Below are 23,668 nucleotides of genomic sequence, written 5' to 3' on the forward strand. Positions count from 1 at the left end.
GCACAGCACAAAACCACATCTGGGTATATGTGTACCCCAAGAGGAAAACAGCAATTTGAACTAAAGATTGGGAAAAGATCTGGGCTTAAGCTAGAAACCAAGGGCATGGTATACTTGAGCAATATTCTACAGGGAGCAGCTGGGAGAAAAGACTAATTCCTTTTCAGACAGAACCTGACCAACTTACAGGGGCCTGGGTGATGCTGTGGGCATCTGCACGAGCAAAGACTTGCCAGCTGAGACGTAACTCCCAGCTGTCCGAGTGGCCAGGGCAAGATTTAGCCAAATCACAGGCAATATATATGAAAGACTACCAGTATTACCTAGGCTGGTTCCAAACCTGCAGCATACAGACCTGTGCACCGCCAGAGCATCAATTTTACAAATAAATACCTGAATGGACTAAAAGCACACCCAAAGTCTAAATCACTCCTGCCACAATAGAGGGAGCAATCAGCTCCCTCGTAAAATTCCTTCCACCTTTGACAGGTTTTACAAAACAAATTACATATTCTGCTCAAAAAAATCAACAATCTACTACCGGACCAGCATTCATTTCTTCGTAGCTAACATTAATCTGTGATAAGCCCCCAAAACTAAGCCATCACAGCAGCTTTTTTATTTTTCTCCCCTAGCTGTTTGAGAATTATTAATAGCAAAAAGAGGAGGTCTGAACAATTTGTAGGGAGAGGACACGGAGCTGTGCTGCCAAAAGAAACAAAGGCAATCCATTAATAAAAATTCATTCACTAGGTGTTAAAAATGAACAAAACTGTTTCATCTATAAATTATCAAGTTGGCGTAACTTTCTTGTTCAAGTGTCAGTCCTTCACAAATTAAAATACAATAAGCAGAACATAATTGAGCATTTATTGCTTATGGGCTCTAAAATGAGGCTTAATCAGATAGTGACTAAACCTCAGCATGTACTCTTTTTAATAGACACATTTTATTTTATTTAATGTACAACCACCAGCATATTCCATTTAAATTTGAGAAGGTGGTGTTTACTCCAAGTTCTTCAGATGAATAGTGTGCACGATTTCCCTGCTACCCTGCCAACTCGTGAGATGTGACAGGGCATTATTAAAGCCCTTTTAATTGAGAGTAAACCAGGCTTAGGTGAGCTATAAACCATTTGAGAGAGCGAATGTTGGCAAACAGGAAATAAATGCGCTGCAGCCATACCGTTATTATACGAAAGTGCCCAAACACAACAGATGCCACATAGGTATTAATGTCAGCTTAAATATTTATAGGGATATATCAAATGTAAATAATAAAGCCCCTTTCATTGTGTGCAAGATGCATAGCGATAATCTCTGTATTTCCCCGAGGAGGAGAGGCAAGCACCAAGTTTCCAGTCGGCGGAGCATCCGCCCCCACGCGCGCTCCTTCAGATCTGCACTTGGGGAATAAAAGTTAAAACTACAAAATAATGTCGCGGCTTCAGAAGCGCAATGGAGGGTTTGATCAGATTAGAACAGATGAGGGTCTTGCTGTCATCTGGAATATGCTGTGTTAAAGAGAAGACAGCAAGCCCGATTTTGATATGCAAATGTTACAGATATAACTCCCCTAGATGTTAGTTGTAGAAAATGCTGATCCGAGAAAAAAGGGGAAAAAACCCTTTAACAAGGCCTGAGGGTAATTCAAAGCCAAGTACTTTTAAACAGCACTTAACAAGTCCCTAGAGCCCACTCAACAGTGGGCCACCCCAGAAGTGCCATCTTCTGCCCCTCAACAGCTTGAAAAAGTAGTAATTGCAAATCCATTTGCATTTTTCTTCTCAACTTGTCTATGTTCATCATTCAGTAACACAGGGTAAAAAAAAAAAAAAAGGAAAGAAAAAAAAATGAAAAGCAAAACAAGCAGCAAAGGGAACCCTCCCCAAACATGTGGATAACAGGAGAAGCCAGCGCCCCAGTCCCCCGCACCCCTGCGCTTGCACCTTCGCCATCACTTGTTTTTTACATTTCGCTCCTAATTATGTTGCATCTATTGCCATACACTTAATTAGCTGCATTAATGTGATTTCTTTTCACATAGTCAAGCAATTAAGAGCTATGATTGAGTTTCATTCAATTAGCCTCAACAAACATGCTAATTGATGTCCCAGATGCAAATGAGGTGCAATGAGAGAAACCTGCTAGCAATTGAGAGCTGTGGCGGGGAGACCCACAGCTCTCAGCTTGCTGACAGCAGCACAGCTTAACATGGCTCCCACCTTCTGCGGAGCTGCCTTCGGAGGCAGGGGGTGGGGTGGGGAGACAAGCCATTAGTGCCTCAGTTGTCCCAAATAGATCCCTACAGGAATAACGGGCAGCGCTGAATCAAATCGACGTCGTCTCCAATTCTCACAGCAACGGCGGCTACGCCGCGCCGGGGAGGAGCGCGCCGTTTTCCTGCAGTTGGGTAGGCATTCCAGACCCTGCCAACACCACGGACGCTTCAGCTAAGGACGATAAAAAGTCTCCATCTCATCTCCGAGCTCGTGAAATACTACGCAGGTAATGGCCTGCGGTTATCAGTAACTGGCAACTTAATCTTAGTCAGCTGTGGGGCAATGCCGCCTCTTCAAGTTAAGGCCAGAACGCATCAATCAATCAATAATCCCTAAAAATGCGCTCGCTATATTGATTCTCATTGCTTTTCATCCTGAGGTTACCGTTAGCGGTTTGCGCAAATATAGTGCTGCTGAGGTGTTAATTTGACTACTCAAGGCCATTGACCATTATCTAGAGGACTAAATAAACTGTTAAAATATCAGCGAAAATCGTAAAAGCCACATTGACTGAAGATGACACAAAATATTACTTGACAGCGCCACAAAATGAATCGCCTTGAGTAAGAAAGAAACGATGTGCCATGACACAGAATAACGTAAAGTAAAATTACTTTAGTTCTGCTCTTAATACAGGCTCTCCATTTACAACAGCAGATATTAATTTAACCAATTAACTGAACAGAAGCTTTTCAGACATGCAAATGGGTATGATGATGTTTTCTAAACAGACCTACCAAAAAGAAGCACTGCTATTTTGGGGAGAAGAGGGCTTCTGTTTTCAAATGCCAGGGGGTGTTAACCTCGCTGCTGTACCTTGCACTGACTTCTATTGCCTTCAGAGCTGGAGAAGACATTCCACCAAGGGCCACAAGCTGCACCCAGGTTACGTGATGCTTCCAGCTAGCTGCCTACTTTCTCCCAGCCGGGAAGACTGAAGACAAGAGGCAAGCATCTCTTCCTCCACAGCCATGCTGGGCGCTGCTGCTGCCTGCTTGGCCCCTTTTTTTTGTTCAGGGGAGGAAGGACATATGGATCAGACCGAAGGAAAGGCCAAAGAAAGTGCTGGCTGTTGCTTCCATGAAGCTGGGACTCAAAATCCCAGCATCCAAGCCTATCACAGTTATCTCTAATACCTTTGCTAAAGGACCACTGAGCATGTGGCAGCATGGCTCCTCCCTAGAATGATCCTTATGTGAAAGGTGTGGCTCATGTTAGGTAGGTAACACCGTGGGTATCAAAAACGTGATGGAGCTTGAGGATTTTCAAATGTCACTAATATAAGAGACGGTCGTCCTTGCCATGTACACGCAGAAAAATGCCTTTCTGCTACCTAGGTTGTATTTCAAAAACATAGTATTTCATTATCAGTGCATTAAGCAAGAAAATGTGTTATGAACGCTGAGTTACTGAATATAGTATTTATCACTTAGTACCCTGACAGCTAAATCCCCCGTGCTTTTTTTGCATAGCTGCTTGCATGCAAAAACAGGAGTACAAATCCCCCGGTCCTTAAGGCAGGTGCTTTCCTCTTCGATTTGCACAATTGCAAAATATTTTCCAAGGTAACAGAAGACAAGCCCATGAAGAACGAGAGGTGAACTGCTTTACTCCGCCAGGCTTCTGCCGCAGCCTGCCCACACGGGCAGGTTCAGTTCTGCCCTGGCAGCAGCAGAAGAACCGGACTCTTTCTGCGGGAACTGCTTTGGACCGTGCTTCTGTCCTGGGACCACAGTGAAACCGCTGATGCTGCAACCCAGTCTTCCTGGCCAAGAAACCTCACCAAGACGACAGAAGGATCAAGCTGAAGACAACAACAATCTGGGCCTCCCGTGGCTGGGCTCAGCTGGCCTGTGGCTAGAGAGAAACCCCTTCACTGGAGTTACATTTTTTACATCACGGCACTAGGTGAACGGGACTCAAAGCTCTCGTCAAAACCACTCATCTCAGGATTGCCATGTGTCATAACACCAACATTTTAAAACGTACCTCCTCCCTCCCCATGCGTTTCTTCCACCACGCACCTGTCCCACCGCCACCCTTTTCCAACACACAACGTACCGAACAAGACAGACTCTCCAAGAGCAGCACTTCTCCATGTCTACAATGGTAAGCAAGTAAGAGCATCACACTTTTTCTCATTTTGAGCTATTACAACCTCTCAGAAGGAGCCCGCTTTTCCGGCACTAGGAACTGGTCCAGGCCCAGGATCCTTCCCAGATCTGTCTCTGCTTTACACTGAGTTTCTGAGGAAAATTCATCTGAGGAACCTTCATTTCGTGGCTGTTTCCCCGCACTGTTCAACCGGACAAAACGCTCCCGAGGGTTAGCTGGCTGAGGCTGAGAGAGCGTTTCCCAATTTAAGGCAACATAAAAATTATTAGGGAAGTTTACGGTTGCACCTCTGGATGACATTTTAAAGACTGTGGGTGGTGTATTTTTTGAAACACAATTCCAATTTCTCGAGCTGACCTATTTGACCCACAAAACCTATTGTTCCCCCTCAGCAACAACTGCTTCCGACAAACAAAACCCCATCCCCTTCCCTGCAAACGAGACCAAAGCCCCCAAACCCCTGGCAGACCGGTAAATGGATGGAGCCTCGACTTTTGTGCCTCTGCATGGCAGTCAGACATTTTTATTGCAAAATGCCGTCTGGAAAAGATGCAAAACAAAATTGCTAAACTGCAAAAAGAAGAAAAGGGGGGTGGGGGGGAGAGGAAAAAAACAAAAGGCCCCCTTCCCTTTGCTTATTGAGTTCAAAGGCATAACATGCAGCACCCTGCAGCAAATGGGAAGCTACACTAATTTTAAAGCCATAAAACGCTATAAAGTGCCCTGCGGGGCAGGACTACACTGAAGCTAGTTGCACCTAAATAAGACATGGTTCATTTACTTCGCAGCTTAGCCTAATGTAATCATCAGCGGATTTCTAGCCTAGAGTTGTAACAGGCAAATAGCCGATACTGTGGAGGCGACACTCCCAGCCATTGAGGGGCCTCAGCTAGATTGCTGTTGATTAGAAAATTTTTCAGTTTTGACAAGCACTTAATGAACATAAATCGCTCCTTGATTGGTTTCCATTCGGGGCCACAGGCACACCTAAGAAGAAACAAAAGTCTCCAACTCCTCTCTCCTCCCTTCCCAGGAAGGACTTCAGCAGCAGACCTACCATCAGGTTATGAGCCACAGTGGAATATATTCATCAAATGTTCTTGTTAAATTAGCCATCCTCCCCTCTCGCATATAAATACAGGCATAATATCATTCGGCTTCATCATGTATAGTTAATCTTAAGAAAAGCAACAAAATGTTATTTTCTGAAGAGAACGCAGCAATGAAAACGCATTCTGGAAAACACTGATCACCCTAAAGCATTCTCTCCTGACAAAAAGAAGGTCATCTCAAATCTGCTTTATTCACATTGGGAATCAAGAACATTAAATTTCAGTAATAAAAAGAATTGACTATAGCTATACTATGGTGTTAATCAGTTCGATCAGTGTTGCAGGGGAGGAAGTTAGGGCGCCACTTTGAACACAAAAACAGTTTCATAAAATGTTGGAGGTTTGGGTTTTTTTTTTTTTTTTAAATAGATCACTCATTTTCATAAAATCTTAAGAAAATTCTTCTGTCTGCACTTCACTTCTCATTCAGACTTTGTAACAAGAACTGCTGTAAGAGATATATCAGCTTTTTACCATCCTGAGTAATTTATGAAGCATTTATATCCACAGCAGTTAGCACTGCTGGACAGGAAGCTCTAATTTTATAAAACCCTGTGATTAATTAATAGCTTGGCTTTCACTATTTAAATTGCAACTCAATCCGATACCAAAAATTTTCCCTGCCTTTTTGAAGAGCGAGTAGATATATGACACCGAAACGTGCATTTGCTGGTCTCTACTACATACTGCAAGTTTGCACAGCTCTGCAATAGCAGTATTGTGTTTGCTACAATATCCTATGCTAACTATGTGATAAATCTTGTCGTGCCCTCTGAAATGAATGGACTTGAAGCAAAAAATGCTTCACGTTCACCTTTGTGCATTTGGTGACCTGTGAGTATCTGTAACAGGTCATGGAAGTGATTGTAAGAAGTTACTGTGAATAAATCAGCCTCCCTCTCCTTCCCCACCAGCTGGGATTACATATCTGGAGTATTTCACAGGGTGGCTTTGCTGACCATCAGGAACGGCAACCTGACTTTTCACTCAGCAGAGTGGGTGCAACGGCACTTTCAAGCAAGACTATTTCTAGTATGAGAAGCCACAAAGCCCGGGAGGTGGGGGGGAAATAATTTCCCTTGACAGCTATCCCAAACAATAGGTCACACTTAAGGACAGCAAACACATTTCAGCTTCTATTTTCATTATCCGTTTTTAAGTTTTTCTCCCAAACCCATCTCCACTCCACTGCATCATTAAGACAATTATGAAATTTTCCAGGAAGCTATAAAGTGAATGAGTGACCTGTACAGCCATACCACTTCATAAAAGCCTCTCTTGCTTTTAAAATATTGTAGGTTATCTATTTTAATTTTGGTATCTTTACCCAAAAAAGTTACAGCAGCATGATTAACGCTCATTCTTTCCATAAAGGTCAGTTATCCTCTAGTTATCACTAGAAGCAATGAGCAATGTAAATTCACAGTGAAACATGCTGGAACTCAGAAAGGAAAGCTCTGGGAAATGTAAGTCAATACTGTTAGGAAGGAGAATGCCACTCTGAACACGGCTTTGATGAAAAGGCTTCCAGAAAGAGTGTGAGCTCTGGTGAGTGGAAAAAATAAGGCATCAACTCATCACCTGTAACAAGCAATTACTACACACATATTTTGTCACTACTCCTATCATTCATTTTTTCTATCTTAACCAATGTTTTCGGTGTATTAATGGATGCAATGACTATAATAAAAACTTGCACACACTTCAAACAGATCTATCTTCATCACCATTCAAACTACAGCCTTATTTCTGCTCTGTAGCATTTGCTTTGATCACTGCTCTTTCAGGAGGTACAGCTACATCTTAGGTGAAAAACAACATACACGCATCCTTCTGTCAGTTTAAATATGTATTTATCAAAGCCTGACTTGAGGATTAGTTGTTCATGGGGAGGCCAGCTAGAAAGGTTTCCAGAGCCAGCCCATCTCCAGCTTTACATTCCCTGTGAAGCAAAAACAGGGGAAAAAAACCATGGGCATACACGATGGTATTTTGGAAATACACAAGAGCATGAATATTTCTATTAAAGCAACACAAACAACACACTTTGAGCTATTAAACAGCCTGAGGTAATGCAACCCTGAAAATCAGGCTGAACCGAACCGATGGCCGTGGGTGGTTATCCGTAACTGCAAAGGCAAGCGCTGCTGCCTGGGCTAGAGCAACACCGGGCTGTGCCGCCGGAGCTGCCCACGGGGCAGGCAAGCATGCCGCGCAGCCCGGCCAGCACGGTGTTCTCTGAAAAAAGAGGAGAGACAGACCACTTCATTTGCAAGCACATTTTCTATGTTCAAATCACTCTGGCAAATCATATGAACTGGTAAGGATCAAAAATGCCAACTGCAGCTTTAAGAAAAATGCTGTGTATTAAGGAGCCTGAGAAAAGCGCATGGATCTACCACAGCTCCAGATACCAACAGGGAGTGTTTTCAATGCCTCCTATTTCTCACCACATCTCCTTTTCCTGGATGAAGCAGCCAAGCAAAGAAAGCTCAAGTGAAAGTCTGGGTCCCCATCCCAAGTCACAAAGGATTTTACAGGCCCACAAATTGGGTCTGTTTTGTATCATCTTCCAAGATGTGTCCGTGTAATATATTGTTGAAGCTCTTGCGCGAAGTTTAGCCTAGTGTCGGATATGACTCCTTACCAGGCTGAAATCTTGCTTTTTTTTAAGACTTTTTTTGAGGCTAGAACAACACTGCCAATGCTCCCTGCGAGCCAGCTCACGCACGCTGGCCATCCGCTCAGCACTGTTTTCAAGGAAGAGTGTTGAAACTGTGGCTACTGTCAAGGTGAACTGAGCGAAGCAGGTGAACCCACACACTTTTCAAGGAGACAAAGACAGGCTTTCTCCCCTCAGTCACCGCTACAGCCCTCCACACCTCAATGCAGGTCATCAAACCAGACCAGCAAGGATGGGAGCCAGGTTAAAGAGCAGCATTACTGCAATACAGACCTCAGCAAGTAAAAATCAACCTTGCTGTGTAGGTACCTGGGATTTATAGACCATGTGTGTTCTAGATGGGCATCAGATCTTCCTTCTCCTGCCTTTAAGATGCTGTTCTTTCCCCTAAACAGCCACAGCACTGTGCTTTTATGTGAAATCAAATCGAGAACAGATTATATGTAAGAGGGAAAGAAGCACCTTTCCCTAAAAAAAGCTGTTTTCAGCTTTTTTTTCTTTTCTTTTTCTTCTCCTTCTTTTCATAAATGAGGGGCAGTGATGACGATGGGGATACCAGAGCAGAAAATGGACATCCACAGCTAAAGCTTTGTCATCTACTGACCTGTGGCATGATGGCAACCCTCTGCGAGACAGACAGTGGTGAAACATCATCAGCTATTCATCGGGATAAGGCTTAGATGAAGCAGCGGCATGTAACGCTGCCCAGCAGGTATTCCGGTGAATACATTTCGGGAGCCCTCGCGCATGGCATTCTACCATTAAAAGCCAAGAGATGCCTAGACAAATTCCCCTGGGTCCCTTTGGGGAGGGCTGACACTGAATTTGTCGGCCAGAATTTTAGTCATCCACTCAACGGCTATACTCCAGACATGTAAGATGAATAGGTAGCTATGGTGAACTTTGAAGCCTGCAGGTCAAAGTTCTCTCTCATTATCCCCACCATTTTCTATCGGCATAGCTCCTCAGCATCCCAAGGGACAGGAAGGTTTGAGGCTCTTGAAAAAAACCTGACATGACCAAGTCAGGAAACAGTAGGGTGCTTATGTACATATATTTTTCTTTCCCCGTTTTCCTCTCCCCCTACTTTCTTGAAAAGAAAGAATACGAATTTAGCTATTGTGTCAAACGTCAACCTGGTGGCATTAGTAGTTACTCATTTAGCTGGCACAATACAGCAGTCATTTCAACACGCTGCCCTGCCCAACAGGCCTGACCCTTCCAGGGACACCTCCTCTGTAAGAAAGGTACTAATTTGATTTTTCACTCCCCACCCAAAACCCTTTCATTTTGTAGCCAGTCCTTTCAAGGAGGATGGCAGTACTGAATTTCTGCAAGACGGACACATTCTCTATATTAAAAACACTGCCCTCGTGCCCCAGCCGCCACCAAACGCATCTGACCGAGACAACTCATCCACTTCTGGCCACATCTCAAACAATATTTAATACAGCGCTCACTGTCAGCCATTAAAAATTATAATAGGTTCTTCCAACGCAGGTGTTGCGTTCTGACTCAAACCACAGCCTGGAAAGCCTGAATTATCTCTTAAATTTACTTTTTCTGCCACCACTAGAGGCCAGCCCACCTTCCGCTTCACAGAGTTACAACTGCAAAATCTGGTACCACCAAAGTGACCTGCACACCTCAGATCACCCAATTCTAACTAACAGAACAGATTACCGTCCGTTTTTTCAAAAGTGAAACTGACTTTAGATGGTTAACAGGTGCTTTTCTTCAGTGCTATTTAATGGGAAGGTTGGTCCTTATTTTTTGAAACAATGTAACAAATTATCCCAAACATCAATGCAAGCACCTAAACACTGATCAGTTTCTTTGCCTTCCAGTGCAACAAGCAACAAGCAGATCCAGGTAAAAAACAACTAGCAAAACCCAACCAGATGATGGGAGTCCTGTTTCCTGGAAAATCCATTCCCCTGGCAGTAGCCAAGAAGAAAATTCTGACTTTCCTGCCTGCAAAGCTTTGGACAAACAGTACTGGGAGTCCAATTGGCTTTAGGTGTCTGGCAGCACCTCTTCCTCCCGCTGTGGTCTGCACAGGGCAGAGAAAATGCTACTCACTAGTGCCTGAGGGATGATGAATGCTCTGCAGGGTATATTAACAATAGATAATTGACAATAAGTAGTCCATTGACAGGATGGAAACATACAGCAGAAGTGGTGGCAGCAACTCTTGGAAGGCTAAAGACAATAGAAACAAGGCATTAAGCCAGCATCATTTAGAATACAAATCATGTCACAGAAAGACATCAACACAAATAAGCAGAACCCTTGGTACTCCTGGCGAGTGGGTTCAGTACGGGTGTCCCAAGAAGCACCCGAACAAGTACATTTTCCTGGCGGCTTCTTGTCAGCTCGGGGCTGAGCACGGTCCCTCACCGCTCCCTACCCACGTACAGCCAAGGGAGCAGCAGTACGTTACAAACCTCTCCCATCCACACAAGGAGGTCTGGGCACATGGAAACCCGGAGAAGCCATGTACCTTTTTCTTGGGGTGTGTGGGGGGGGCACGGTGGGGGATAGAGGGAAACAATTACAGGCTAGTAATTACTTCTTCTTTAAATGGATTCTCTCTAATCTCCAATGGATTTACCTCTAATCTCAAAGTAATTACCTCTAATCTCAATGGATTCTCACTCTAGGGAGGCTAAGCAGCTCCAGGGAAGCCCACAGAGAAGAAGTACTCTATTGTCTGCAAGAGGCAATGAAAAACTAACACGTGCACAGCAAGCACCAGGAACAATAGCGCACTTCCACAAAGCGAGGAAGGGACCTGGGCGCAGACAATGGCAGCTTGCCTCCTCCTTGCTTGGTGACCCAGAGTTGGCCAACACAATCTAAGGGAAGCTCCTGTGGGAGCTCCATGGGGGCTGCCTCAAAGGCACGCATAGCATCCGTGCCTCCCTTCTGTGACCAACACCAATATACAATTCATGTGTTGTGGGACTACTTGATGGCAGAATTCCCCAAATTTAAATGCACTAAGAGTGGCCAAAGAGGGACTTGTACAGTTACACAAAAAGGAACAGTGAAAACCTTGCTCCAGAACACAACGTCTGAGGGAGAAGATTGTTGATGGAAAGCAGCAATGCCTTGAAGCTGGTTGTCATCTAACTTATTTAAAAGATTTTAAGAATCACAGACATAACATCAGAAACTATAGCAAAGCATTATTATAGCAGGATCTGATACTATGAAATCTTGCATCAAAGCAGAGAAAGTGCTAATATTCAGCAGCCAGGGAACAGCAAGCTGCTGCAAGCAGAGCAGCAGTGTGGCCGTGCTCCTCAGACATCGCCCATGTAAAGCAGAAGCTTCCTGCCAGTTCCATGTGCAGGTCTATAAGCCCCAAAGCACATCGACAGAAACGCATCTGATTGAAACCTTGGTTTTCACTCCTTAATGAAAAATTGCCCAGGAGCTCAAAATGAAACCAACAGGACTAGAAACAACTGGCCCTAAAAATCTTAAAATTGGCCACCCTCCAATTTTTGCATGTGGTACAGTGATAAAATATAAGACCAGATACGATTCTGAAGGTCCTGGTGAGGGTCACACCACGATTTTTGTATTTTACTGTTGCCTGTACTACAAAGCAAGCAAAAGAGCCAGGAATCCCGTGGGAGTTTCAAGATCTGGAGTCTCCACATCAGCTCTGTCTTCTGAACTGCTCTGGCATGGCATGAGCTCTGACAAATCTCACCTTTCCTCCTGCTGGCATGGCCAGGGCAGATGGGGTGGCTAGTTCCGAGTGGCATCACTGTGCTCCTTCCACATGCAAACCCATACCTAGGGATTGTGCCACACACACTGAGAGGGACAGACGGGATCCTTGGGCAGAGGCAACGATAGACGCCTTAACACGAAGCAGTTTTATGGCACGTATTTTAATAGCTATGCCGCTTTCCAAAGGCTATTCAGAATTACTTGTGAACGAACCATAACCACTGCACAACAAATACCAGAACCTTTCCTCGCTCTTTACTACATCTAAGACACTTTTTCTTATAAAATGCTTCTGTATTTTAAACCCAGGATTGACAACAAATCCATAAAACCATCAGCACAAAACAAAGGCTTAACCCATTTCAGCTGCCTCTTGAGATGCAAGGGAACCTCAGTTCCAGGGGATTCAAAGGAATCTGACTGTACTCAGATGTGCACCAGTGAATTTTATTTCAGATGATGCCTTTTTGGGAGGAAGGGAAATGAAAAGAGAAAAGGAAGCTCCTCCACCAAACAGGGCTCAACAAAAGCACATCTGGATGAACTTGCTAACAGTGCTTTTGGGGGCCTAACGCTGCTGAACATTCAGAGAGCACAGTGTACTTACATGCAAACTAGGATGGTAGGTCAGCACACCGTTGTCGCACAATGTCACATATTTCTTCTTCCACTCTTTATTCAACGACTTGCCACTTCGCTTTAGCAGCATACCCTATTAGAGGAAAAAAGGAGAAAAGATTAAACTCTCTTTTGCCAGTGCATCATTATTTAAGACACAGAAAAAGATAAATATAATTGCCAATGGTTTTAGTTATGCTATCTCCTGCCAGTTACTCATTTTCCCCTGCTTCTCTCATGATGCAAGTTTTCTCCATAGGCAGCTTCAGCGTTTGCAATTTCGGAGGAAAAGCTCTGAGCGTGGCTTTCATAAAGCAAGTCATGTAAACAGAAAAGACTATCAGGACTGGCTTTGTCCAACAGGTAGAGAAAACCCTTTTGCACTGAACTCCATGCCTCAGGAAGGCACGTTTTAATGTGACACAGAATAAGGTTACCCATATGCACTCCCAGCTGACAAAGACATCACGCTCCGTGCGTTTCCTGTCCCTCTAAAAGAGATAGTGAACCCCAGGCTGAGCGAGGATTCTACTGTGTGACTTGTGCTCCCTTCAGTGTGCTCCTGGGGATTCCCTTTTGCCCAGGCTCAGCCTCTTCACGAGCCGGGAAAAGCACACACTGACGTTCTCATTCCCTTCACAATAAGGTGACATCGCAGTGGAAATCCTCCTAGCTATTCATTCCAGCAAAACAGACCCCAATTTGAGGCAAGAGCAACAAAATGGAAACAGGGCAAATACAAAGTTTTTCCCATAAATTCTGGATAATTTAATGAAAGAGGTGTGATCAGAGAGCAAAGGAGGTGGGCAAGGTGAGTCACCTTTCCACAAATCGTATTCAACCTAAACATCAGCGATGAATGCTAACAAGCAACAGTTGAGATAAAAAGTCATCATTGTGTTCAAATGGACAAGGACTACTACTGCGGATTAACCTGTTCTAAGCTTAAAAATAGAAAGTCACTTAGAAAAGCAAAATAGAACATGCTGTAGCACGCTGAAGTGGTAAATCAAGCCATGCTTTAGAAATACACTTCCCTAGGAAATTTTTATTTCCGAAACGAAGTCAGAAGGCAGTTCCTAATAAATTCGTACAGTACTTTGGTTATTGAAAGTCTTCCTGAAATGTCCCGGTGGAGGCACTACGTGTAGCACCTACCACAGGGACTCACTAGTTCCACAGGTCAAGTTCCAACAGAAGTGGACACTTACATTCATTTCATTAAATCATAACCAGGAAGCAAAACTTCAGTTTTCTAATCCCCATGAGTTCTTCCATTTTCATTTTCCATGAAAGTGACAAACGTGGGAAAACAGAGCACAGAAAGACGTACTATCAAGCATGGTGCTTCCAGCTCCCACAGAGCTGTATTTGTTGAAGTGGGTTACAACTGTGAGAGGAAGTTATGCTACCTGTTTTCCCATTAATTCCCGTTCACGCACCTTTATAAAGCGATCTCTCTGCAGCCCCAACCCCAAAGCCACGAGAGGACAAGGGGCAGTTTGCAGAACAAGTCCTCCAGAGCCAGGCAAATTCCAGATGTCACAACTTCCAGCTGACGTCCCTCGCCACAACCCATATGAGCTAATGGCTCTCTCCTTCTGCAGGCTCCAAGGTGATCCCAAGTTCACAACTGCCTGTTCCTGGCCACACACTTTGAATAAAACTTCAGAGAAAACCCCTTCACAACTCAAAGCAATCTATGGATGGGACCTTAAAGAAAAGCTTGTGTTGGGTGACTGAATTACACAGTGGTACAAACTCCGAACTTTCTGACTGTCTGGGGGTCAGATTTCTTTTTTTGTGTGTGTGCCGTTCCTTGCTACGACTCAAACTTTTACAAGAGCGAACAGGGTTTCTGAAACGCTTTCTTACAAAAGGTTCTGTGAGCGCGAGTCACACATCCCAATTATCGTCTTCTAGTGGTTAGAGACGTTGTTTTCTTCTATTAAAAAATGAAAGCTTATTTCTGCCTTTGACTTGTATGTTTGTCTATAGTAGGTGATCTGTCGCTTCACCTTTCCAATCTTTCATACCTCACCTGCAGCACGTTTGCTCCTGCTTAGGGGGACCCAATTCTAGTTATTGCTGTGCTGTGGGGATCAAAAATTACCGTTTCCCTGCACGGGTTTGTTCTCCAGACCTTTTAATGGGGAAAAAGCTGTAAGGATCACAATGGTGATTCCCCCTCCCCCAACCCCCTTGCTTTTTTTTTTTTTTTTGAGGTTTTAAAGAAAGTAAAATCCATGTATTTCGCACCTTTTTAACTATCCCTTTGCTATACAGAAAACATGTCATTACTCAATTAATGCCAATTATAAACTCAGTAAGCCGTAAAAGTCTACCACTTTTGTGAATTTTAATATATAGAAGTATTGCTACTATCTAGGTGTGAATTATGAAATTCTAGTTTTGGATCTAAGTGAAGAAAGTTACGCAAAATGAGGTTTCACCTTGCTTTTAAAGTGGAATTCTGTGCTTTCATGTAAAAACAACCCCACAATACCTCAACATAAACACGGATGATGCACCTATTAGTGCCTTACTAACAAACTAGACTTCCCATTCAATTTTCTTTAGGCACTACCTTGGCAAAAAAAATACATTTTTTCTAATTATGTGAGGATTAAAAATATCTTCTAGTACCTGCAGAGGAAACTGCTCTGAATACAAGGAGCTAACTTAAAGCATTACGAAGCAGACAAGCCCATATAAACCACACTTTTTTTTCCTCAAGGCCAGAGACCACCACTTTGTCTGTGGTAATTTTATAGAACGGTCTGGAGAAATGCTCTTAATACCAGAGTTCAAACCAGTAATAAATGCCCTTAACTAAACATTAACTAAACTTATTTTAAAAAAAAATAAAATGGCCCTGATCTGACAAGAAACATTACTTAAAGAAACAAGAAAAAGCCCTTCACTGCAGTCACGTTACGTCTACATTTAAGTCACATCAGATACTCTGCTGAGGAAGTGAGATACACGGGCTGCTGCTGACCTTTGGTACCTCCGAGACAATTTGGAGGTAGCTTGGGCGCGTCTCCAGTCACAGCCAAACAGGGCCCTGCGCATACACAGCACATCAGAAAAATCACATTTAGTCTCCAAGTAAATCTAAGTCTCTAAGTAAACCACCTCCTACTTCAAAACACTGATTTCTCTCTCTCTCTTTTTTTTTTTTTTTTTGTTTTGGTTGTTTGTTTGGGTTTTTTTTTTGTCACAATAACCTCTGCCTCAAATTACTATTGATCAGATAAACATTAACTTTCCTAGTTTATACGAAATCTTCAATTTGTTACAGCCTTCCATCTACAACTTTAGCCCTGCAGTCTGGTGTAGCTGATCCAAAGCCTCCAGATTCAACACTAAGAATGTAACACCTCCGATTTCCTCACAAACTGAGAAGCATTTCACACTTCAAATTAAATTTTTTACCACTTTCCTTCGAAAATGGCAATTCTGCATCTAGCACAGGAACGCTTCTCCTACCAGACTCTGCTGGCTTGTACTTTTAATGAGCCACAGGAAAAAGACTTCAACCGGAGTGCACGAACTTCACTTCTTGGGTTTTGCTCCAGGAACTGCGTCACCGTACAAAGCAAACAGAGGAACCGTCTGTACGTACTGCAAGCTCTTTATTAGTAATGTGTATGCTACGTCTAGTCCCAGGAGGTCATTGCAAGCCAAAAGCAATGTTAAGTGTACAAGCTTTAAATAACTTACAAAGTTAATGTAATGAATGTAAGTGTTATCTGAAATCCATCACTCAGTGGCTTGCTGTAGCCTCAAGCTGTGATAAAACACCACTCATAAATTTATATTAAAACTCTGTTCAATAGCAATTATTTACCAACAAAGATTTATTGATTGCATTTGCTGTTAGAGACTGGGGCCCTAACTGAGTCAATCAGCTTACGCTGTTGAGCTTCAGGGCACCAGGAGAAGTTAGACTGCCATCAGGCTCCGCATCCCGATCATTACCATGAGAGCAGGAGCAGCTAATGAAAAGCCGCCAGTGTAGGATTGATTGGACTTCAGGTAAAAAAAAAAAGAAAACCACCCAACACTCGTCAAGGGACCACTATGCACAACATACACAGTTCATCTGAATACGCAGTAAGCGGCTAAATCTTGCTGCTCCAGATTACCTTCCCATGAGTTACAAACCTTGCTTGCTTAAACAACAAATGAAGACAAATGGTGAAACAATTACAAGGCTTTTTTAAAGGAAATATTTCAGGTTTTAAGCAGCAAATGATCAGCATTTAAAAAAGTGACCTCTTGATGTTCTTGAATACTGCATCGAAGATGCTGGTAGGTGAGCCGCCCTCATTCTTCAGACAGGCCAGACAGATGGTAGAACAGACTTACAAACTTCCCACAAATAAGTGTCACCAAAACGCACACACTGATCATCAAGAGATGTCTACAGCCACTGCCTGGCCCACAGATTTAACACAGCGCGTGGAACAACATAGTTTGCATGCCCTGTTGTGCTCCATTTTAATTTTCTCACTGTCCCATGTATTTTTGGATTTTCCAGGGGCTATCAGATACAAAGCGTTTCACAAACAGGGCAATACCAGTGATTGCAGATTAACTGACCACACTTCTTAACTGCTTTTGCTCTAACTGTAGCACTTCAGGTTTTTTCTTAGTTTTTGTTTGGGTTTTTTTTCTTCGTTTGGTTTAATTATTTGGTACATTTGACTTTTCTTGGCATGCCAAGTAAAAACGTTAGAGCCCTCAAAGTCAGCATAGCCAAGGCTGGACCTTCTGGAAAAGGAAAAATGGTACTTTTCTTTCTATTTTCTTTCAGAAGTTTACAGCACTGCCACAGCTGACGTACTGGCATCACACAAGCTTCCCCCCTATTCACCCCCCACCCTCAATACTGTTACCCTGGCACTGTTTTGACAGAATGAAATATGTAATCTTGCACTTAATCATTAACAGCATAAATTCTTAATTTTCTTTAGTTCTCACAACTATGATTAGCAGCTAGCAGTGCGATGATTTTTCTGCAACTCTCATTTGCATCCTGTTCACAAAAGAAAAACTTGTGCTTGCCAGAAACATCCACCTTCAAATAACTGCAAAAGCAACCATTCATATTCAAGATCACAAACTAACTGTTACATACAAATTTTGGTCAATAAAACATCCGCTTCCTTGAAACCTATTAGCACAGTGAACAAACACCGGTAAATCCCGCAGGTTTGCATGACTAGCCAACTCTAGGTAGGGCAGTCTGGCCAGCAGCACTGGGACTAGTCTAGCTTGTCCTAATAACAAGCAAGAGATTAATTCTTAACTGATATTTTTTGCTTCTGGAATATTTAACTGTAACAGGTTTCTAGTCTTAAAGTCCATTCTTCCAGATACGGCAGGCACCAGCTCAAACTGTTTCCCTACAAACAATGCCTGCTTGCTATAGGAAGCTTATGGTAGTCACTGCGCTCTCTTCAACAATTAATTTGAGCAGACACCGGAGAATGCAACTAATCCTCCCAGGAATAAAATGCTGAAGATGCCCAATGTATTTGGAATCCTTCCATACAAACCTGTTTTCTTCATTTCCCAAACTAAAGCCTTTTTTTCCAGGAATTTAAGGGAATGCTGCTTGGTCTTTTGGTCAATCAGCTATGAAGCTGTTTAAGTTTTACAGTTGGAAACCTGTAGTAAACAGCTCTTACAGGGCACAACTGGGGACGACCTGAACCACCAAGCAAAGGCTACAAGAAAGTGGAGTGCCTCTAAAGAGATCTGAAACCGGGACACCTCAAATGTCCTCAGACTTCAGTATCCAACAATAACGTTGCAAAAAAACCCCTGAAGGACCCCATATATTCTTACTGCAGCCACAGACATGAGACACCCCCCCCCCCTTCCTTAAAAAGTGGCACTACAGCAGCAACAGAGTTTTGCTACAGATTCAAAGACGCTTCTCCATTGAAGAAACTACGCAAATTTATGTTATATACCAGCTTTATGAGACAATGCAATTGGAACACTGAACCCAATTCTCTTCTAACGCTCCCTAAACCAAATAAAATTCAGCGCTGCAGGTAATCCCACCACACACAGCCACCTAATGCTGAGGCTGACCAGCCACTGTTTCCATCTGGAGACAAAGAGAGGATCTAAGATCTGACTTGGAGCAAAAGATAACAGCTTAGCTGAAACTTGAAGGACAATCAACCTGCAACCCATTATTTTCCAAGCTCTCTGCACACAAGCTAGTAAAAAACCATCAGATTTACAAAAAACCCCAACAACCCAGTGCTGGTTAAACAAGTCTTCCAGTTCGTTGTAGCACCCAGCAATGAAGGTTGCCACCTCCAAGGAAGAAAGGCTACCAAATCCCTGCAAGGAACCTCAGCACTAAAGACATGGTAAATGGGAAGAACAAACTTAGTGCTCACTGTTGCTGCATTTTTATTTTTAATATGGTTCCAACCGTTCGGCCTCCGGATTTTGACCATTTCTGCCAACTGTGGGTAGTATAAAAGTTCCTCTGATACGCAGCAAATAATTTTAGGGGAAAATTTCACAACTCCCCAGCTTACAGCTGCAGGTTTTTTTTAAAAGGTATGCCATGTACATCCAACATTGCATGGACAAGGATTCCTCAAAGATATTGCTGAGCATAGGAACCTACTAACAAGCACAATGTGGTCGAGAAGAGGCAACTGCACCGCAACTGGGGAGTAGAGAGCAGCAAGCCAACATCACCTGGCACGTTCACCTTCACCCACCTAACGGTCAACTTTCTTAAAGGGCAAAAATATGATCATGCAAGAGCAGTCATCCTGGTGCCCGAAGAAGGATCTGAATGGAAAGCTAAAGACCCAGCCCTGCTGCAGTATCCAGACGGAGCAATAAACACATCGCTCTGGTACAGCATCCCAAGTTCAAAGCTGCAGCCATCTGCACAACAGCCAGGATAATACTCTGGATCCCCAAAACAGGCACATCAAAAGGCAACGTGGTACCCACAGCTGAAGGCCAGAGACACTCAGCAAAGTAGGAGACTTCTTGAGTTCTCCTTCAATTGACAGCTTTGTGAAAGGGGCGCTCTTCTGTTAGCCCTAGTTTATGATTATTTCTAAAATTAGACTTCATAAAATCAATAGCACGTTGCATACTCTACAGTTACCTATATGTCCTTTCTACAGAGTTTAATATTGAAGTGTGTTACAAAATGCAATTACGTATTTAAAAGGACAGCACATCTCTCGCTCTAAACCCAGTCTACCACTCTGAATGAGGCACAGCACCCAGCAAGTCACAATATTTTTCTGCCTTACAGTAGCTTCTGCTCGGTTGCCTTCCGAGGTTTGTTCCACTTACCCTGGACTGTTAAAAAAATATAAAATCATCACAGTCCTTAATAATCTCAAGTAGTTGGTTTATTAACCCCTTGGCATTGGCAGTTGTGGTTTCCCTGACACCATCGTCAGTGCTAATGTGAAATGCACTGCGATGCAAATCATTATCTTAGTGTCAGAGAAACCAGACGGCTGATGCCAAGGGGTCTAAGTCAGCAGCAGAGGAGCCGGCAGCGATCGGCTCCGTTTGAACTCTTACCTCTTGCTGCGGCTCCAGCATCATGCCCTGCGCTTTAACTATGCCGGCCACAAACGAAGTTAGCATCCACGCCAATCAGCTTGGTGAAACACTTGCTACTTAGACTAAAATTAAAAGGAAAAACAAGGTTGGGAACCTGGTTCGGTGCAAGCAAACATGACGCCGTGGCATGGTTTATTTGGAAAAGGCTCTAAGAGTGGAAACATCCACGGCAGTGGAAGTGGCAGTAGGGTCAGGCATGAAAAAAGTAACAAAATGTTTATTTCCCTTAAGAAACAAACTAGGCATTGTGTGTGGGGTGCGATATAAAAATAGGAATCATCATGTAGACATCACTACTTCTGCGTAGACATTACAGCTTTTGTTACAGTAGTGCTCCGTTCCCTGAAATTCTCTTTATCATATTTTATATAAGGAAGGGATTTGGGGGTGGGGGGGTGGGTGTTCATGGGAGAAAAGCCATGAAAAGCTTAAAACCCAATTTTAACTTTCTTTCCTGATACTATAGTGTTTCCATAGAAACATCAGGAAGACCACTTAAGAGCAGCTTTTTTTTTTTTTTTTTTTTTTTGTAGCCATGTTTGGCACCATACCCCTCCCCCGGACAACCTATTATTTCACAAATGGATGCTTTTTGCAGCTTGTTCTGTGCAGGCTCCGATGAAGGGGGGAAAGAAAAAGAATACTGGATCTTTAACCAGTTCCCTTGTGGCCCCCTCCCTTTTTTGTTGGTAATATTTCTGTCATTCTGCCAGGGTGTATGGTACAAAGGGTTACACTTTAATTGAGCTGTCAGCATCTCCAACAATCCTATAAAACTCCGATTATGCATGGCGGGGTTAGTGACACACTTGTTATTGTGGATGCCCTATTTGCTAAACCCGAGCCCCCCCCTCACAGGTCACATAACCCACGCGACCTTCCTGTCATTAGCCGCGTCTATTCCTACCTCACTGCTGTGAAAATCACACAAGCGAAGGCTTCAAAGCCCTTGCCAGGACTGAATTCGACCAGGAGCTAATCACCCACAAATCCAGCTCAAATGGCAATAATTGGCTAAACTGCTCACCTCTCCAGAGCTCAGCAGTAATTTGGGATAATAAAGAAAAGAATTATTCAGCTAACTGCCCTGAAATGTATGCTTTGTGACCGACACACTTCACATTTTAATAATGATGGACACAAAATCCAATTTAATACAGCATCTACTGAATAACAAAACCAAGAACACTATCAGGAAAAAAAAAAGTGTGCGTGTTCCTTTTTTTAAAAAAATAAAATACTGTGTTCCGTATTATTGTGCAGAAAGGATTCACACTTCATGTTGTGAAATTTTGGGACTAAAAAGGTCTTCATGAACAACCCTCAGAAACTCTGCACCATAATGGGATTTTAAATTTTTTTTATTATTATTTTTTAATCAAAAGGAGTGTCCTGCATTAAGAAATAATTCTGCTGAACAGTTGTATCGCTGGTCCTTAAACTTTTGTATGTGTAAGACAAGAAATATCTTTTTTTATTCTTCTATGGTAGAAGGGTGCCTTCTTTGTTATTCTGGTTAACAGTATTTCCCAACTGCCTCATCTTTCTTTACTTCTACATCTTGTCCTCTGGCCGCAGGATCGTCAGCATCAATCACCCCACTACATATTCTCGCTGGATAGGTAGCAACAATCCCTGAACCGCTTCGCGATGTGACCAGCCTCACAGGACACACCAAACTGGTTGAACACTGCAAAGATGCTCCAGCACTCTTCCTTCCACCCACCCCCTTCCCTTTCCTCAGATCTCTCCTAAGACCAAGAACAAATAAATAAATAAATACATAAATAAATACCTGTGTGTAGGCACACACACATACAGAAGCAGTAATTGCATGCCCTGACTTGTCCTACTGTTTATATACCCGAGATGTCCTATTCACTCACAGGAATAGAAATGAAGATGACAATCCTTCAGAGATGCAGTTAACGTATGTTGGGCAACTAGTACCCTCTCATCATTATAGCAGAAAAAATAATAAGGAACCTAATTAGAAAACATTCCTACAGTCCCTTTAACCGACTCACCTTACCTGCTAAGTGAAATTGTACATATTGAATTAGCATCTTCCAGACACAGAGCTGCTTCAGCTACTGAAACATCACAAAACGTACCCATAACTCTCAAATTCAGCGAGTGAAAGGACCGTGCGCACCAGGCACGTTATCTGGCTGGCCTGGCACCAAGTGCTACACACAGATGGATTTTGAGGGAAGACGTGTCCATGTCCCTGCATGCCAACTGCCCAAAAGTTCCACAGTCAAGAAGCAGCAGTCGTGATCTCTCTCTGAACCAAGCACAAGTGCTATGTCTGTCTCAAGAAATGTGTTTAGAAATGCTTTATACCTCACCAAAGGCATTCACATACCTGCAGCTCTGCAAGTTAACAGAAGGTGATGTTAACGGGCTAAAAAGGGTTACCCATTACAATGGCTGACTCAAACATGAAAGAACTGGGTTTAAACTAGATACTGTTCCCTGAAGTTCATAAAATCATGTTTCGTATTCTTTAAAAAAGCTGCAGAAAATGAGAAAGCCCATTTCGTCATAACCATATTTCTTGTATTACGCGATCGTTACAACAAGGATTGCTTTGGAAAGGACATTTTAACATAGTTGTAACAAACATACACTTTGTTTTCCTTAGAACAGACTCTCTGGTACAGTATTTTATGTTTTGCGAAGCGACAAAAACTGTAGACACTACCCTACTCCATGCCAAGATGGTGTCCAAGCTGGTTACACAGAGGCCACATGCTGTTCCAAGAGGACAGGAGGAAGAGCAAAGCCACCATCTTGTGACACCTGGGATGTAATGTACACTCTGAAGACCAGAGCCCATCCTGGGCATGACGAACTGCCAACTACAGCCTACATCTGAGCCAACGCACTGAAGGGCTTGTGCTCTCCATTTCACCTTAAACGTGACGAAAACATCGAGATAAATGTAGAACATGCCCAGACACAAACAGGCAACGGTATAAAGTGACACTTATGACCACATCCCTTCGCTACTTGCCTGACATCTGAGTAGACACCGAGCTAAACAGACTGTTTATAAACCTGATGATTTATCTACCAGGGACAGCAGAGAGGCATCTTTTTAAATAATCCTTTTCAGTAAACACACATTTGTCTTTTTTTTTTTCCTCTTGCAAGCAAATTGTGCTGATCAATCTACCTGTACTTCATCATCTGAAATCAAAATCATTCTGGCTTCAGTTTGAAATATATAAAAATACGTAGCTAATTCACCCAAAAATCTTCTAGCACTGGTCAAGGACTTGACTCACACTATTGGGTGCTTTGAAAGAAGAAATGCATTTGACTGGCTATAAAATTTCCCACAACAAAACCAGACGTAGACTACCTTAGATGACTTCTGCTGATCGGCAGACAGAAAACAAGGGTCTGTGGGTTTTCACCTTTCATCAAAGACCAACTCAACATCTCGTCGAGAGGAAAAGAACCTCC

At 43.1% G+C, this 23,668-nt stretch overlaps 1 protein-coding gene across 9 annotated transcripts in view; it reads right to left on the reverse strand.

Annotated features, from left to right (window-relative positions):
- Positions 1 to 23,668, reverse strand: part of AGAP1 (ArfGAP with GTPase domain, ankyrin repeat and PH domain 1) — a 382,678-nt gene that overhangs the window by 127,795 nt on the left and 231,215 nt on the right. For all 9 annotated transcript variants that reach the window (XM_037397858.1, XM_037397852.1, XM_037397857.1 and 6 more), the window contains one exon: positions 12,549 to 12,653. In XM_037397858.1, the coding sequence (XP_037253755.1) occupies positions 12,549 to 12,653 (105 nt within the window). The remainder of the gene's footprint in view (positions 1 to 12,548; positions 12,654 to 23,668) is intronic.

Source organism: Falco rusticolus, chromosome 8, assembly GCF_015220075.1.
Source record: "Falco rusticolus isolate bFalRus1 chromosome 8, bFalRus1.pri, whole genome shotgun sequence".
NCBI lineage: Eukaryota > Metazoa > Chordata > Aves > Falconiformes > Falconidae > Falco > Falco rusticolus.